The sequence below is a fragment of the Fistularia commersonii genome, chromosome 12 (genome assembly GCF_037954325.1).
Source record: "Fistularia commersonii isolate RoL2024-O1a breed Wild chromosome 12, RoL_Fcom_v1.0, whole genome shotgun sequence".
NCBI classification, from domain to species: Eukaryota; Metazoa; Chordata; class Actinopteri; order Syngnathiformes; family Fistulariidae; genus Fistularia; species Fistularia commersonii.
In genome coordinates this window covers 5,603,502-5,621,932 of record NC_141295.1, presented here as the reverse complement: position 1 = coordinate 5,621,932, position 18,431 = coordinate 5,603,502, and the positions used below count along the sequence as shown (strand labels likewise).

General features: G+C 47.3%; 1 protein-coding gene, 1 long non-coding RNA gene and 2 other non-coding genes across 5 annotated transcripts in view; 3 read left to right on the top strand and 1 right to left on the bottom strand.

Moving 5' to 3' along the window:
- The first annotated feature begins 1,008 nt into the window (after positions 1–1,008).
- On the top strand, positions 1,009–3,951 carry LOC147228507 (B-cell receptor CD22-like). The gene is made up of 5 exons (XM_086156134.1): positions 1,009–1,129; positions 1,275–1,535; positions 2,027–2,287; positions 2,595–2,855; positions 2,972–3,951. Exons 1-5 carry the CDS (start codon positions 1,009–1,011, stop codon positions 3,058–3,060), a joined length of 993 nt encoding a protein of 330 aa, XP_086012260.1. The 3' UTR covers positions 3,061–3,951.
- A 1,018-nt stretch (positions 3,952–4,969) lies between these two features.
- trnav-uac (transfer RNA valine (anticodon UAC)) lies at positions 4,970–5,042 on the top strand. The gene has a single exon. It is a non-coding gene; the product is annotated as a tRNA-Val (tRNA).
- Positions 5,043–7,810: 2,768 nt separating this feature from the next.
- On the top strand, positions 7,811–7,883 carry trnav-cac (transfer RNA valine (anticodon CAC)). The gene has a single exon. It is a non-coding gene; the product is annotated as a tRNA-Val (tRNA).
- A 3,055-nt stretch (positions 7,884–10,938) lies between these two features.
- Positions 10,939–18,431, bottom strand: part of LOC147228485 (uncharacterized) — a 121,702-nt gene continuing 114,209 nt past the window's right edge. For both annotated transcript variants that reach the window (XR_015106917.1, XR_015106916.1), the window contains exons 2-4: positions 16,364–16,540; positions 13,904–14,175; positions 10,939–12,301 (exon numbers count right to left, since the gene is read on the bottom strand). This is a non-coding gene — a long non-coding RNA (uncharacterized LOC147228485). The remainder of the gene's footprint in view (positions 12,302–13,903; positions 14,176–16,363; positions 16,541–18,431) is intronic.

Below are 18,431 nucleotides of genomic sequence, written 5' to 3'. Positions count from 1 at the left end.
AAATATCTTTCCTGTCTTTCGTCCCTCCAGGCCTCAGGATCGAAAAACACGGAACTTACATGTCATGTGTCGACGGCTGTGGGATGACTGGGCTTACATATAGCTGGTTTAGAAATGGAGGGAAAATTGGAGAAAGAAAAAATTATTATTATTATTATTCCAAAGAAACTTCTGCAGACAGTGTGTCTTGTGCCATACCAGGACACGAGCGCCATCCCTCCCCTGCAGTGTGTGAGTCCCCTCTTTGTTAGCATCTCTCTTCTATTATTCTGATCTCTTTGTGACTCTGCTTGGAAATGTTCTCTCTCAGGTGTGAAGGGTTCTGTGTGCAACATGGTGACCTACACCCACAGAGACATCTGCGCCCCCAAGGGCTCGGCCGTGGACATCTCCTGCAGCTACACCAGTCCAGGGACAGTTTCGTCCCCGTTCTGGTTCCGCACTGAAGGGAAGGATCGGAGGCCTCCCTCACAGCCTGAAGACATCAGGAAAAAGAAAAACTACATCGGACGTGTTGAGGTGGACGGTTCAGGGAACGGACGCTCCACACTGAGAATCAGCGACCTGAGCGAGAGCGATTCAGCAGAGTATCACTTCAGACTTGAGGGGACAGGCTTTCTATGGAAGAACGAGTTACCTGCGACAACGCTGACCGTTACAGGTGCTGAAGAACTTTCACCGCTTCCAGACTTTGGTTCACAGCAAAGGTCGAACTCAGATTTCAACTGTATTCTGAGAGGAACATCCTCTCCCTCATAACTCTTCTCCTTCTCTTCACCATCTTCAACATACCACACTGTCGTCTGCGTGGAGGCAAACATCCGGCCGAAGCCCATCGCTTTAGAAAGCATCGGCTGCTTCTTTACGATGACATTGTTCCCGCTCTCTCTTTGGTATCCAGCTCTGCAGGTTCAGGTCAGGAGGACAAACAACTATAAGAACATGGTGGAAGTGGAGCTGTTGTGTCACAGCAGCTGCAGCTCAGCGGGTCCTTTTTCCTACATCTGGATGCTGAACGGAAGTGAGATCCCCTCCCAGAAGAAGGATCACCTCAAGCTCTTGCTGAGTCCCGCAGAGTTTGTCTCCTGTGCTTTGGAAGGACATCTTCAGCACCCATCTCCGCCGCTGTGTGAGTGTTCCTTCATTCTTATTGGAAAACCAAACAACCTGAAGAGTCCAGCCTGAAGTAGTCATCCTGCCGTCCACTTGCAGGGGAAAGTTAAACATGCTGACTTGTAACTGCATGTCTTTTGTTTCCACATCTTCACCCCCAGATGCTCTGGATGTCCCCCGGGTGTCGTTCAGTGCTGCTGACATCCTGGAGGGCAGCTCAGTGCCTCTGACCTGCCTTAGCGCTCTGGGGGAGACAGTGAAGTACCTCTGGTACAAGATTGGAAGGGAAAACACCACGGTGGGCGCAGAAAGACAACTCCTCCTCAGTCCAGTTCGGAGCTCAGACTCCGGGAAGTATTACTGCACCGTTGAAAATGTGCTGGGGTCGAAGTCGTCTGAGGCCGTCCACATCGATGTGAAATGTGAGTCAGAGAGGTTATTTGAAAAACAAAGCCTGCTTTACTTTGTTCAGCAATACACTTCCACTTGAGGGCAGTTCAGAGGTCCGTTTCAGACAATGACTAACATGGTGCCGGTGGAGGAGCTGGGGATGATGTACATTCTAAGAAAGAACAAGAAGAGGCACGTGGACGGAGAAGTCTTCTCCCTTGTTCTCCAGGCACCATGCCGTCTTCTTCTTCTTCTTCTTCTTCTCCGTTCCTGACGCTGGTTGTACTTGAACATACTGTGCAAAACTCCCCCTACAATTTCTGGTGGTACTGCTATGTTTGCTGGAACGTGCAGGATTCCACAGGAAATGAACGCATATAATGGATAGATGGCGAATAATGATGATGGAACAGCTGCCTGACTACGTTTGGTGCTTTTTGTGGTTGGAGACAGAAATCTAGACTGCCTTCTCACAGTTGTCCATCCCTGTGGCACCCGATCCCTTTCCGGACATCTCCTGCAGATCCCCCCAAACCTCCCTTGCTGTCGCGGAGGCCAGCAGGTGACATAGTGGAGGGCAGCAACTTGAACCTGAGCTGCAGCACTGATGCTAACCCAGTGGCTAACTACACCTGGTACAAGGACAACCAGACACTGCTCCAAACGCAAGATGGAGGTCATCATTTCCGCTCCATCCGAGCAGAGGACAGAGGGATCTACCACTGCCGGTCTGAGAACACGTACGGACGAACCACCTCCAACGCTCTGCTCGTCAATGTGCAGTGTAAGTGCAATCATAAGTGTGAGTCCGTGTTTCACTGCTAGCTTGGGTTTAGGACCACCAGCCAAAGCGTGTGCTGAAAGAGACGGATGTTGAAACCAACATCAATTCTCCGGGCCTCTGTTAGGTTTGATCACTGTGTCGCCCGTCGTCGACGGACCAGAATCCGCAGAGTAAACATTCGGGTCGTCCTCCGCTGATTCCAGCGAGGAGACTGACGGAGGGTTCGGCAGATGGGACGCTCCTCGTGCAGAACTCGTTCCTGCTCGGCAATATGGAATAACCTTCTTTGACAAACGTTCTCTCCCAGACGCTCCAAGGCTCACCGTGGTGTCGATAAGCCCGGCGAACACCGTGATGGAGGGCAGCTCAGTCAACCTGAGCTGCAACAGTGATGCAAACCCAGAAGCCACGTACGTCTGGCAGAAGGAGAACAACGTTTCTCTTCCAGTCGCCGGACGGCTCCTCACCATCACTGAGGTTCTAGTTGAAGACAGTGGGAACTACAGCTGTCAGGTGGAGAACACAAGAGGGCGCCACCAGGCTACCGTACATCTCCTTGTCAAGGCCAGTAAGTCGTGGCTGTTTGACGTCGTCTCTCTTCATCTTTGTCTGTGAAGAGTTCGGGAGGAACAGTCCAGTTGTCAGTGATCCGAAATGTCCTTTCGGTGTCTCTCCATTTCCCAGATTCAATAAAAGCGGTGGCAGGCGGATCAATCGCAGCACTTTTCTTTCTGGTCCTGGTTTTGCTCCTGGTCACCCTGTTTCTCAGGTAAGTGCCTCAAGGTTGACACCCAAAGACTTTCCCTTCAGTTTAACATGAGTACTCAAGAGCTGGTCTTTCCTGCCTCCCAGAAAAAAGATGTTCTCCAAACAACCGTCTGGGCATCGAGTGGAACCGGACGGGGAAGCAGAGGTGAGGAACCAGATCTTCCTCAAACCTCCTTGACCAGCAGACTGAAGCCCCTCCGTCTCCTCAGGAACACCAGTACCAGAACCCCTCGGCGGGAGCAGGAGCAACGGCAGCAGGGCCGGACGGTAACCTTGCATACTCCACTGTGACCTTCAAGAAAAGCCATGAAGAACCCGTCTACTCCAACGTCCTTCAAACCAAAGGCCTCGGCCTGAGCGGTGAGGATGAAGAGAAGGAAAGGGATGAGGATTACGTGGAGTACAGTGTTATCAAATCTCCAGGGTGAGTCCTGGAGATTCTCCCAGGACCCCCTCTGTTGCCGAGAGCCTGCTTTTCATTGGTGGTTGCTACGGTAACGCCGACAGCTTTTAGAACGCAGACCTTCCCCCTCATGTCATAAGTGCGCCGCTGCTGTGCGATAAAGGCCAAAGTCTGTCGGGCCATGGAGGGTTTGTCACAACCAGGGACTTTGTCTAAAACTGTAAGATCTTTTACTTTTGACACTTCCATGAAGCTCTTGCAGGACATTGTTAATCCCCTGCATGAAACCTGCGAGCAGTAGGCGGGTCCTCCGAGCAGCGTCCGGGGAGCAGCCGTGGATTCGCTGCCTTGCTCACCGACTCTCCGGCAGGCCAGAAGAAGAACGGGAATCCACCCATTCAACTGCTTTCTTTGTTGCTCCTTCCTACAACCCATCCATCATCTACGCTTATCCTGCCCTCACTATTTTAAAATAAAGAGCATTTCAAACTCACTGAACAAGTGACTAATGTGTCACTTACTTCCTACTTCAGCCCATCAATGGATTATTATTAACATCCATCCATCTTCCCTCGTTTAGCCGGAATCAGGTGGCAGGGGCAGCAGCCGGAGCAGTGAGGCCAAGACCTCCCTCTCCCCCGCCATATGGTCCAGCTCCTTTTGGGGACCCCAAGACGTTCCCAGGCCAGCCTGGAGACATGGTCTCTCCAGTGTGTCCTGGCTCTTCCCCAAGATGGACATGCCTGGAAAACCTCCCCTGCGAGGTGTCCAGGAGTCCCCGCATCTGACTCCTCTCCTCTACTTTGAGCTCCTCCCAGATGACCCAACTTCTCACCCCGTCTCTAAGGGAGAGTCTGGCCACCCTGCGGAGGAAAGTCCCTTCGTCCGCTTCTTTCATCTCGTTCTTTAGGTCACCACCCACAGCTCGTGACCATAGGTGAGGGTGGGAATGTAGATGGACCAGTAAATTGAGAGCTTCGCCTTTTGGCTCAGCTCCCTCTTCACCACGACAGACCGGTACAGAGTCCGCATTGTTACAGAAAGGTGTCCATATGTGATAACACTAGCTGTTGTTGTCCAATCATCTAGAGGCTCTCCCTGACCACCCAGAGCCTTTCTCAACTCCTCCCTTTTCAGCTTCCACCACTTTGTCCTCTGCTCTGCCTTTGTCCTCTTCATCTTGCTTGTCACCAGAGTCATCCTACAAACCACCATCCTATGCTGCCTGCTTACACTCTCACCTACAACTACTCTGCAGTCACTGATCTCTTTCAGGTCACCTCATCTGTTCAAGATGTAGTCTACCTAAGTGCTCCTATCTCTGCTCTTATAAGTTACCCTAAATTCCTGTCTTTTCTGGAAAAAAAGGGCTCACTGCAGCCCTTGTGAACTCCGTTCTTCCACGTGACAAGAAGAGATACTGTCCACTCTGCTGTCTGACAAGTCCAGCTGACCCTGATTCTCCATTCCCTTCTGAATTAAGAAATCAGATGTGGACAAGACACCTGCAGGTTTCCGTAGTGTAGTGGTTATCACGTTCGCCTTACACGCGAAAGGTCCTCGGTTCAAAACCGGGCGGAAACATTTTAAGCTGTGGCCCGGAGAAGTTGGCATTTTTTGGGAACACTTTGGATCATCCGACCCTGTTTCCTCCACAAGTCAGAAGAAGAGGAGCACTCACCTGTAGATATTAGGACTTTTCCTCTCAGGCTTCCCAGTCCACTGGGCACAGGTGTGCGATCATGTGACCACATCCAGCCAATCAGCAAGCAGCTGCTCGTCTCCACATTCCAGGAGCAGGTGAGTCGAGTTTGCAGCAGGAAGGAGAACAAGGCGTTTCAGCCAATCTTCTGGCTTCATCTCCAGCTCTGGGGTGTTTTCTCACCTCTGCTGGACACCAGTGGAATTACAGCTCAGAGCTCATCCTGACTTCTGTGCTCATCAAGGATCTTCCACAACTAACACCATGGTCAGGCAGAAAGGTGTCCATATGTGCACTTGGAACCAAGACACCTGAGGCCACGGTTCTTCGATCGACCTTGTGGTCGTGTTGTCGGACTTGAGGCTGCACATCCTGGACACTCGGTGAAGGGTAGGGCGGAGCTGATGACACTAGCTGTTGTTGTCCAATCATCTCGGACAGGGTCGGGAACCTTTTTGACTGAGAGCCAAAAAAAACACATATTTTAAAATCTGATCCTAAGAGAGTCATATGTATATTTTAATACCGAAAACAGCTAAATGGAAGAAGACCAACAATGTATGTTTTAAAATAAGACTCTGTTAAAACATGTTAAAATTAATGAAAAGGTATTTATTAATAAGAAAAGTAGTTCTTACTATTAAAGCGACTTCTGGTGGTGCAGGGTTTTGCTAATGTCTTTGCAGTCTGGTTGATGGTGGTGAGGTTCAGCTTCATGCAGACGTTTAGGCTTCCGTCTGTTAAGCGTGACCGCAAGTTGGTTTTGATGTGTTTTAGGTGTGAGAACGACCGCTCGCATGCATATGTAGATCCAAACACGGTCAATACGGCAAGACTCACACGCTGCGGTGTTTTGTACGTGACGGGAAGCGCGTTCCAGGTTTTGACAATCAGCTGGTCTGCAGGTTGAAGTTTTTTCATGTCTGTCCATTTGTGTTTACTTGCCAGCTCTGCTTGCTCTCAGCGCAAGTCTTTCCAAATCATCATTATCAGCAGAAGTGCAAAGACTCAAAGTCAGTGTTTAAATACCAAAACATCACATTTATTTATAAAATACTTTCATGACAAGCAATGCAGGAGAAGGAATTAAAAACCGAGTGTGTAAAACTGGACCGTACAGTTTTGAACAGTGTTCATACAAATAGAGATCTCACAGACACTAACTAAACTAAACTAACTAAAATGTAAATAAACAGTGCAGGAAATCACTCACCTGTGGATATTAAGATGTTTACTAGATGTTTACTGTCCACTGGACTCAGGAGATGGACATAAGATGTGCGATCAGGTGACCAGATCCAGCCAATCAGCGAGCAGCTGCTCATCGCCTGATTCCAGACGCAGGTGAGTCTAGCCAATCATCTGGCGCCATCTAGTGGCGAGACTCTGCAATGACAGCTGATTGGTTCCGAGGTGCTCCAGATATATGGCTTTATTTCTACCACAGTCGAGCTTCACTCTTTAGCTTGCAGCTTTCTAGCAACCCTGTTGTGTCCCTTAGCTTAGTGCGTTAGCATGAAACCTTCTGTTACAAGAGTTAAAATGAAATACACAAAAGGTAATAAATCAAAAAAAGAGTGTTTCCTTCCCGTCGGGGAATCGAACGCCGTTTTTTTCCGCATGACAGGTGAAGATACTGTCCAGTAAACTAACATAGAGACACATTGACAGACTGTAAAAATCTCAAAAGATAACTTTTAACGGTTTGTTCCTCACTGACCCTTGTCCCTTCCAACTGCCTGCAACCTGTAAATAAAACGTGCATCCACTTCTTCAGTCTCTATGAATATTAGCGGTTTAATGAATTCACTAAAACCTTAAAATATCCATCTTCATTCGGTCGTGGATTCGACACACCTGAGCCAATCTGCCTCCTGAAATGAATCTTGCAAAGCTAAAAAGACCAAATCCTTGGATGCAACTTATCAATATATCTGGGAAATGCTTCCCTCTTCATCTCCATGACAAATATTGCAGAATTAGGAATTTAAAGACCGGCCTGTAACCTTTGGCATGTTAGGAGAAAAGATTCAAGAGATTCAAAGCACTGATTGTCGTAGTGTAGAAACGGGTTTTCCTGCACGGTGAAATTCCTACTTTGCTGTCCGCAGTGCATCTGGATATGAATTAATGAGAAACGATCCCAGAAAAAGAGAAACTTGTGGACATGCTGAATGAAGGTAGCAGGTATGCAGCTGGAGGGCGTCGTTACTGAATAAATGAATCTTCGGTTTGTTACATAAAATAACGAGGACGACAGCGGCGATAAGTTTTAACAAGGATGCAACAAGGGTTGTGAGCGTCCGCAACGAGACCACGGCAAGGATGGAGTCGGCTTTAGCTTCATGACGGCGGGAAAAACAACATTATACTGGATGCAAATGTTATCGACAGTGTTTGAAGTGTTTTAGATGAACGTCGGAATATTTGTGTCTGATATTAATAAGATGGAATCGAGGTTGTTTGGTCATTAAAGAAGTAAACAAAGAGTGTTTCCTCCCCGTTGAGGAGTGTTTCGCAGACAGGTGGAGATACTGTCCACGATACGAACGTGGGTAGAAGACGTGCATGAAGATGATCTGAGAAGATCCAGCTGACCAGGATTCTCCTTTTAGTTGTAAATTGAGAAATCATGAGAGGCATCCGGCAGGTTTCCGTAGTGTAGTGGTTATCACGTTCGCCTCACACGCGAAAGGTCCTCGGTTCGAAACCGGGCGGAAACATTTTTTTGGTACCACTTTGGATCATCCGACCCTGTTTCCTCCACAAGTCAGAAGAAGAGGAGCACTCACCTGTGGATATTAAGACTTTTCCTCTCAGGCTTCCCAGTCCGCTGGGCACAGGTGTGCGATCATGTGACCACATCCGGCCAATCAGCAAGCAGCTGCTCGTCTCCACATTCCAGAAGCAGGTGAGTCGAGTTTGCAGCAGGAAGGAGAACCAGGCGTTTCAGCCAATCTTCTGGCTTCATCTCCAGCTCTGGGGTGTTTTCTCCCCCTCTGCTGGACACCAGTGGAATTACAGCTCCGAGCTCATCCTGAATGACCAACAAGTATCCAGCTTTGTATGCAGACCCCCATGAAGAACAAAATCACTGGACCCAACTTTCCTTTGCCTGGACATCAGGAAGGGCCAAGGAGGCTGGGTTCGGTTTGAACCGGATGGTAACCGGAGCAGGGGACCTCAGGGATCTGATCCTCGGCTGCAGAACCTGACTCTTGTCAGTCCAGTCCAGTTTATTGTCCAAGTGGACACCCAGGTACTTATAACTGTCCACAATGTCCACCTCTGTACCCCTGATGGTGACAGGGGTCGGATGGGTCCTCTGTTTCCTGTAATCCACCACCAGCTCCTTTGTCTTAGACACGTTGAGCTGCAGGTGGTTCAGTCCACACCACTCCACAAACCTGTCCACCACGCTCCTGTACTCCTCCTCCTGGCCTCCGTTGATGCAGCCCACGATGGCAGAGTCATCTGAGAATTTCTGCAGGTGGCAGGACTGCGAGGAGAACCTGAAGTCTGAGGTGTAGAGCGTGAACAGGAAGGGAGACAGGGGTTCAACCCGGTGGAAGAGGGGGTAGCCTGCCTCTGCCTTCAGGTGGGGAGATTGGTTTTGACTGTCGTTTTTAGAAATGCACCCAAAAACAGTTCAATCTCCCAGTCTGGACTTCCCAGTCCACTGGGCACAGGTGTGCGATCATGTGACCACATCCGGCCAATCGGCGAGCAGCTGCTCGTCTCCACATTCCAGGAGCAGGTGAGTCGAGTTTGCAGCAGGAAGGAGAACCAGGCGTTTCAGCCAATCTTCTGGCTTCATCTCCTGGCGAGGCTTTGCAATGACACTTGTTTGGTTCCAAGGTGCTCCGTATGTCTTTGCCCGTTGCAAAATATGGCGAGAAAAATATACATCGGAAATAGAATTCTTCCCATAAAGTGTGAGGTGTTTCCGATGTGCTCTGAAAAAAAAAAAAAAAAACAAACAAATTCCAACGTTATCACTATTGCAATAAAACCAATATGCTTAAACACCCTGGATTTCGGGAACAGCCTGCGGACGTATTAGAAGACAGACTGTTCTGTCTGGTGAATTAAAAAGAGGTTGATCAGAAAAAACACTTTTTTCTGGATAAAAGTGTTCACCACCGCCATTTCCATCCTTTTTGCAAAATCTACCACCATCTGTCCCTCTGCATTCCTATCCTGGATACCAAATCTGCCCATCACTTCTTCATCCCCTCTATTGCCTTCACCAACATGTCCATTGAAGTCTGCACCAATGACCACTCCCTCATTTCTGGGAATATTCTGCATCACTTCATCCAACTCTTTCATGAACTTCTCCTTCTCTTCAGATTCACATCCCACCTGTGGTTCATAGCCACTAACAACACTGAGCAGCACACTTTCAATTTCCAGTTTCAGACTCATAAGTCTATCTGACCTTCTTTTCACCTCTAGGACGTTCCTAACAAACTCCTCCTTCAAGATAACTCCTACTCCATTTCTCTTCTTGTCAGTACCATAATAGTACAACTTAAAGCTGCTCCTAAGCTTCTAGCCTTACTACCTTTCCACCTGGTCTCCTGGACACACAGTATATCCACCTTCCTTCTCTGCATCATGTCCACCAACTCTCTTCCTTTTCCTGTCATAGTCCAGATATTCAAAGTCCCTCCTCTCAGTCCCAGAATCTTGCCTTTCCTCTTCTCTCTCTGCTTCTGATGCTCATGTCAAAGTCAAACCAAATGGCTCCATTAGTTCATCAGGATGTATTTCGCGTTGTTTACGTGGAGAAACATATGAGCTGGAGATGATGAGTTTCCTCTCCGTCGGGGAAGCAAACTCCGCTCCTCCACATAACAGGCAGAGATACTGTCCACTATGCTGTGGACAGTATGTGCAGTGGAATTACAGCTCCAAGCTCATCCTGACTTCTGTGCTGGTCACTGATTGTCCACAACTAACACCATGGTCAGGAATGAAGGCGTCCATATTTGCACTTGGACCCAAGACACCTGAGGCCACGGTTCTTCGATCGACCTTGTGGTCGTGTTGTCGGACTTGAGGCTGCATATCCTGGACACTCGGTGAAGGGTAGGGCGGAGCTGATAACACTAGCTGTTGTTGTCCAATCATCTAGAAGCTCACCCTGACCACCTGGAGCCTTTCTCATCTCCTCCCTGAAAACCATGCAACACTCCTCCCTTTTCAGCTTCCACCACTTTGTCCTCTTCATCTTCCTTGTCACCAGAGTCATCCTACAAACCACCATCCTATGCTGCCTGCTTACGCTCTCACCAACAACTATGTTGGAGTCACTGATCCCTTTCAGGTCACCTCGTCTATACAAGATGTAGTCTACCAACTGTTAAAATTCGCGCGAGATTCACGCACGGGAACCCATCACGTGATGGCAAAAGTGCACCCAACTTTGTATTTTTCCATTAACACCCCCGATGCACTAGCAATGACGAATCCCAGAAGGCCTGGAGGCCCAGTTCATGACACGGCCTGGTACCTAGATGACCTCTTCCAAAGGCTGTGAAAAACAACTCCATATGAGGAAGAAACCTCGACCATCCAGATAGTGGTATAAATCACGGCCACTCCCTGAGGTTGGGGCTGAAATCTCCTCATCTGCACATCCGACTGGACGCACCTCAGCGGACGTCTAGAGAGGGTGAACGATCCCCTCGGGGTGACGTTCATTTCGGCCCGGGAATTCACGTAAGAGTATTTCTTGACCTCTAATAAACCATGTTAGAGAGAGATCCTAATTCGCGCCGGTCTAAGTTGAAGCCTGTAAAGAGGAGACCGAGGTTATCACAAGAAATAACACAGACAAGTGACTATTCTTTTGAGCTCTGCAGAGGGGGAGACTCAGCGCTCTTTGGAGGCAAGATCCAGAGAATCCCACCGAGTTCCTCCTTGCTCGGCCTTTTATCGTGTGAATGTGTATCGGTGGTGTTGACAAGATCATATACAGGGAGAGGGTGATTCCTGTTTCCATTCAGGGGGGTAAGTTCCTTATCAGGGGGTAGGTTGCCATTTGCTTTGCAGTCATTTGGCAGACGCTTTCATCCGACGCGACATACAGTGGAGGTGCTGAGGATTGAACCCGGGACCTCATGCTTGCGCTCTACCACTGAGCTGCAACACCTTCATGCTTACTTGAATATACAATCATGGGTGCAGGTTCCTGTTTGAGGACAAAGGCCATTTGTGCTCACACGTCTGGCTGTCTTCATGTGAGTAGTGGAAATAACATCGCTATGAATATAGAGAGAAAACTAACATTTCCCTCCTGTTTATGAGACTACGAACAATGTTAAACACTTCAGCATCATCACACCATGTTAGTACAAAGTTTAGAGATAACACTTCATACAACATCATCGTCGTCTTCCACAGTCGAATTATTACAGGTATGTTTTTCTAACTCACTCACAGGCAGTTGCTCATATGTTTGTCCAGTGTAGTGAGTCCTTGGTCGGGTCTGCACTGCTATCATCGCCATCTGGACAAAGGCTGCGGAAGCCATTTTAGCAATCATGCTTCTCGAACACGGAATAATGCACATAGTGAACAAACAAAACAGGATAAGAATCACAATTACAGGTGTAAGGCATTTTAAAATGATTTGTGACCAAGTTCCGTTTACAATCCATCCAAGAGGGTCAAACTGTGGAAATGGTGTTAAAGTATCACTGTCCTCTTTACCCTCCGGCTGGTTCTTCACCATTTTGAGATGGTCCTTCTTTCTCCTCAGACTTGTCATCGTTTGTCTCTGCCTTCTCCTGCTGGGTCGGGTTCTCTTGTTTTGTCGGCTCATCCTGGATCCCTCCAAGCTAGACGGCTCGGGATCCGGTGGTTTCTTCACTGACACAGCCGATGCCTTGAGACGAGTAAGACTGTCCTTCTTGCTCCCCTTTGTAGTCAGCCTTCCCCACCAGCCAGTGTCGGTGGGATCCACAGGGAGTACCTTACAGTGGGATCGATGAGTCCAAGTGGATCCTTCCGCAATTTTCACTGCGGTCGGTGTGGTTAGAAGAACTTGGAACGATCCTTCCCGGCGTGCTGAACTCCAACAGCTTCTCTTTATGACTTTCACAAAGATCCAATCACCAACTCGGACCTTCACCTGTGGAGCAGTTTGAGATTCGGGCAGATCATTTGTGTCTGTTACATCTCGTTATCTTTGTGTTTTTCCATTTTTTCTACCATGTATTCCACTATGGAGTCTTCTGTGAGGGCCGTCTCTAGGTCTGGATGTGTAATCAGTAACTTGAATGGTCGACCATGTATTATTTCAAAAGGATATTGTGGATCTGGAAACCCTCCTTTCTTTGGCCTTAAGTTTGCTTGAGCATTATGTTTAATGCATGTTATACATTGTGCACAAAAATGTCCTAAATAGTAATTTAGGTTAATGGTATAGAAGTGTTGTGATATAAGTACCCCCATCCCTCCTGTTGACACATGGCAAGGCCCATGAGTAAAAATAAGAGCTGCTGTTTTAGATGATGATTTCGGTAGGATGGGTTTTTCATTTATCACCAAAATTCCACTGAGGTCTGTTGCTCCTCTCTTGAGCCAGGATGGTCTTTCAGCAGCTGATGCATTCTCCTGAGCATCCTTTAGTACGTCACTGTCAATTAATGATGGTGTGGAAGGTGTTTGTTTTGCTGCTTTCTTTGCTATTTTGTCAGCGAAGGTATTTGCTTTTGTAACACCGTCTGTTCCTGATTGATTTTATTACTGCTAATTTTTGTGGGAGCAGAATAGCTTCTAGTAGTTCTTCTTCTTCTTCTTCATCCTCCTCTGAATGAGGTGTAGGTGCGTTCACTTGGTAAGGGTGCAGCTCCTCACTTCACCTGTCTCTCCTGTCATGACCTCCTTGTCTGTTTTGCCCACACTGTCGTGACCAGTGGCCTGTTTTACCACAATGCCAGCATGTGTCATCTGTCCGTCTAGGATGGAAGTCCTCCAACTGCACCTTGTGGCATCTCCTGTGGTGGGAGTTGCTGCAGCACAGCTTTGACGACTGTTTCATGATCTTCTTTTTGTACGAACATAGTTTCTTTGCTCTGATCTTTAATTTGTTCTTTTTATTTTTTTATTTTTTTTTGTATACTTTGTGTTCGTATAGTGGCTTGTTCTATCCATTTTTCAACTTTTCTTACTTCGTCAAGTTTTTTGTTGCTGTTTTTCTCGTTTTTGCATTTTTGTGTTCATCTATAAGTTTGTCTCGTATTATTTTTAATGATGCCAATTTTAATTTTTCATCCCAATTTGTATTTCTTTTTCCATTTTCTTACATATTGTACATTATCTGGATCCAATCTGTGCATGTATTTCACATCCCCTTCCAGGTCTTGTTCATTTTTACTACTGGAAGAGTTTCCCATTTTACACTACAGGTTGTTGTGGTTAACGATCAGTCACAATGTTCACAGAGATCATCGACTGTCAAGCTTCTACAGAACCTGGTGTTCTGCGGACACAGCCGTCACTGCAAACCAACTTTCTCAATTTTAACCACAACCAAAAAAAATAAAAATAAAAAAAATAAAAAATAAAAATCAAACTTACTTCAGAGACTGACTCTGATCAGTATAAAAATCTCTTTGAAGTAACAACACACACACACACACACCCCAGTGCACTCTGCTGTACTTTCTTTAAGCGGACAAAAGCATAAACCATATCTACTTTCTTTAGCGGAAAAAAGTATAAACCATACTCAGTCTGATAATTTGGTGTTTCCTCCTCGGCCTCCTCGGTCCGTTCAGATCCCGTCAATCCAGCGATGGCAGGTGTGAGGAGGAAGTTCTAACCACCGGCCAGGTAGAGAATTCACTCTCCGGGTCTTTGTCTCAGATCACTAGATCTGGCCGTCGACGGGCTTCGGCGTGTCCTCCTCCACCGGCCACTTGTTGGATGCGTTGGGATCCGGGTCACGGCGCCAAGTTTTGTTAGAGAGAGATCCTAATTCGTGCCGGTCTAAGTTGAAGCCTGTAAAGAGGAGACCGAGGTTATCACAAGAAATAACACAGACAAGTGACTATTCTTTTGAGCTCTGCAGAGGGGGAGACTCAGCGCTCTTTGGAGGCAAGATCCAGAGAATCCCACCGAGTTCCTCCTTGCTCGGCCTCTAATCGTGTGAATGTGTGTTGGTGGTGTTGACAAGATCATATACAGGGAGAGGGTGATTCCTGTTTCCATTCAGGGGCGTAAGTTCCTTATCAGGGGGTAGGTTGCCATTTGCTTTGCAGTCATTTTGCAGACGCTTTCATCCGACGCGACATACAGTGGAGGTGCTGAGGATTGAACCCGGGACCTCATGCTTGCGCTCTACCACTGAGCTGCAACACCTTCATGCTTACTTGAATATACAATCATGGGTGCAGGTTCCTGTTTGAGGACAAAGGCCATTTGTGCTCACACGTCTGGCTGTCTTCATGTGAGTAGTCGAAATAACATCGCTATGAATATAGAGAAAACTCTAACAACATCAAATCAGTTATTTCTTTGTGCTCAATCCTGAACGATTCAGTGTCAAATATAGAGTATCAAAGTTAAGGCTATAAAGTGTTCGTATCAAGTGTTATAATTTACCTCCTTTACGCTGAAACGAAAGAAAAACCTGGACTCGGCGTTACTATCCTGAGGTCTTCTGGACTTCCTCCTACAGCACCGTAGGTTCTCTCAGATCCTGTTGGATGCTATTTTTAGGTCTACAAAGACGCGACGCGGTTTCCTCTGACCTTCTCTGTACATCTCGACCAGCATTTTAAAATGAATTACCGCATCGCTTGAAGTCTTTGCGGTCATGAAACCACACTTCTGCTCACAAAGGCTGACTTCTGCTCAGTTTCCCCCTTTCTCTGTATGAACTTCCTCATTCCACCACCAAGTCTCCTTATCTACTTTCCTCCCAGATGACACACCAAGTACTCTTCTACAGGTCTCCCCGATCCCATGAGCTATAGTTGTAGAATCATCTGGAAGCTCTCCTTGATCACCCAGAGCCTTTCTCAACTCCTCCCTGAAAACCAAACGCCACTCCTCCCTTTTCAGCTTCCACCACTTTGTCCTCTTTTCCATCCTTTTTGCAAAGTCGACCACCATCTGTCCCTCTGCGTTCCTCTCCTGGAGGCCGAACCTGCCCATCACACCTCCATCACCTCTTATTTCCTGCACCAACATGTCCACTGAGGTCTGCACCACTGACCCCACTCACCTTCATCGCTTCATGGGACTCAATCCAGGAATTCTCCTCCTCTAAGTCACCTCCCACCAGTGGTTCATAGCCACTAACAGCCCTGAGCATCACAACTTCAATTTCCAGCTTCAGACTCACCAATTCATCTGACACTCTTTGCTTCTGCAGAACATTCCTCAAACTCCTCCTTCAAGATAACTCCTACCCCGTTTATCTTTCCATGTATACGACGCCAGTACAACTCCAAATCTGCACCGAAATTTCCTGTTCGGCTCGACGTTTTCTCCTCTCACCTCAACGGCAACCCCAGCAGTGTCCCCTCCGCCCCTCAACGCCTACAGTGAGGCAAAAAAGGATAATCGTGCAAGTTCTCCCACCAAAAAAGATGATAGAGGCCTGTCATTTTCATCATAGGTTCACATCAATATGAGACAGAGAGTGAAAAAAATCAAGAAAATCATATTGTCTGATTTTTAAAGAATGTATTTACAAATGATGCTGGAAAATAAGTATTTGGTCACCGACAAACAAGCAAGATTTCTGGCTCTCACAGACCTGGAACTTCTTTTGGAAGAGGCGCCTTAGTCCTCCACATGTTACCCTGTATTAATGGCACCTGTTTGAACTGGTTATCAGAATAAAAGACACCTGTTTACAACCTCAGTCCCGCCCCAAACTCCACTATGGTCCAGAACAAAAAGAAACAAAACGGTTGACCTGCACCAGCTGGGAAGACTGACTCTGACTCAAAGCCTGCAGTGCAAGACATGTACAGTACTACTGTACTACTCTGCTTAGGAAAGTACATGTCCAGACCCGTCTGAAGTTTGCTGGAGAGCATTTGGATGATCCCGAAGAGGGCTGAGAGAATGTCCTACGGTCATATGAAACCAAAATAGAAGTTTCTGGTCAAAACTCAACTTGTCGTGTTTGGAGGGGAAAGAATGCTGAGTTGTATCCAAATAACACCATACCTACCGTGAAGCACGGCGGTGGAAACATCATGCGTTGGGGACGGTTTTCTGCAAAGGGACCAGGACAACGGATCCGTGTAAAGGAAAGAAGAAGCATCTCAAGGTCCTGGAGCGTCCTAGGAGGGAGTTGAAAATCCGTTGCCCGGCGACAGCCCCGAAACATCACTGCTCCAGAGGAGATCTGGGACAAAATACCAGCGACAGTGTGTGAAAACCTTGTGAAGACAATGTTTGACTTCTGTCATTGCAAACAAAGGGTACACAAGAAAGTACCACATGCTTATTTTCCACCATCATTTGCAAATACATTCTTTAAAAATCAGACAGTGATTTTATTGATATATTTTTTTTTTTTTTTGCATTCTGTCTCTCATAGTTGAACTGTACCGATGATGAAAATGACAGGCCTCGCTCATCTTTTTCAGAGGGTTTTCTTGAGACTGTTTCTCAGCCGGTGTGAGATGATGTCGCACATTTTTATCTTGTTCAATTCTCCTCAAAGGAGTTTACATTGGAAAGAGGAAGGAAGTTGAATTAAATGCAGCGTTGCCACCACCCCACCCTCAAACACACACTGAAGACACTTCTTTCTCTCAGGTTCTTCCAGGCTAATATGAGACTGGTGTCTCTGGGTCATCTGCCGGAGCGGCGATGAGTCCGACCGAAGCGCTGAGTGGACTCGTGGTCCTGCTCCTGTCCCTCCAAGGTACCGAACTTCTCCTTTCTATTTCGTGAAGCATCACACGGCGACTGACGGAAATCGCGACAGAGATGCACCTTTGTATCTGGATACCGTCCTGTTATTTCTACATTCGCCGTTTGTTTTTTGAGGAGATTTCAAGGATCGCCAAAGTGTAGAAAGTCGCCAGAGAACCGCCGAGAGTCCTCTCTCTTCAGATAACTCGGTGTTCCCGTCCCAGTTGGAGCCTGAGGTTCTGCCGCCGTCATTTCTGACCGAGCGTGCTCCTCGCCCATGCTCCTGAAGACACTTCTCGCGTCTTGAAGATCTTCCGTTCGGTCCAGTTCTAACAGACCTTTGAGAGTTTTTCGGCTTGAACATAGCGAACCATCTCGGCTCGGTCCGACCCAAAGCTCGATTTCCCCGTCTCGTGTCGGCACGTTTGAACCGAAGGGACTCAGTCAGGCGGCAGACGAGCGTCACGCAGCCTCACGCTGGATCAAAATGATCTTCCTGCGATAAAAATGCAAAGGTATTCATTGTTAAATTGTTCAAAGTTTTTCCTTCCTGTTTCCCCCCTTGATGTTGCAGTGTCTCCTTCCTACACTGAGTGGGAGGTGAAGTACAGATCCATGAGACTCTGCACACTGACAGGATTCAGTGCAGAGATAAGATGCATCTTCAACTACCCGTCATATTCAGACAGATTGCCAAATAGCAGGAATGAGTTACACAGGACACTGTGGTTCACTGAGCAGAGAGACGGCCAACCAGTGGACCTGACAACAGAGCCTGAGTACGCAGGCCGGGTGAAGAATCAGTGTGGATACAAGCGGTGCACTCTGACAATCTCCAACCTGAGAGAGAGCGACGCTGCCACCTACACATTCAGAATCATCACTGACCTGGATAATTACACCGGATCCCCCGGGGTCACTCTGGAAGTCAAGAGTAAGACCCCAGCAGCAACGTTTCTCCGACTGGACGTTTCCATCACACACAAATTTCAAACAAAAAAAGAAAAAAATATTCCTTTTGTGTGAAGTTAGATTTGAATGAAATATCTTTCCTGTCTTTCGTCCCTCCAGGCCTCAGGATCGAAAAAAACAGTAATTACATGTCATGTGTCGACGGCTGTGGGATGACTGGGCTTACATATAGCTGGTTTAGAAATGGAGGGAAAATTGAAGGAGAAAGATATTATAATTCTTATTATTATTCCAAAGAAACTTCTGCAGACAGTGTGTCTTGTGCCATACAAGGATACGAGCGCCATCCCTCCCCTGCAGTGTGTGAGTCCCCTCTTTGTTAGCATCTCTCTTCTATTATTCTGATCTCTTTGTGACTCTGCTTGGAAATGTTCTCTCTCAGGTGTGAAGGCTTCTGTGTGCAA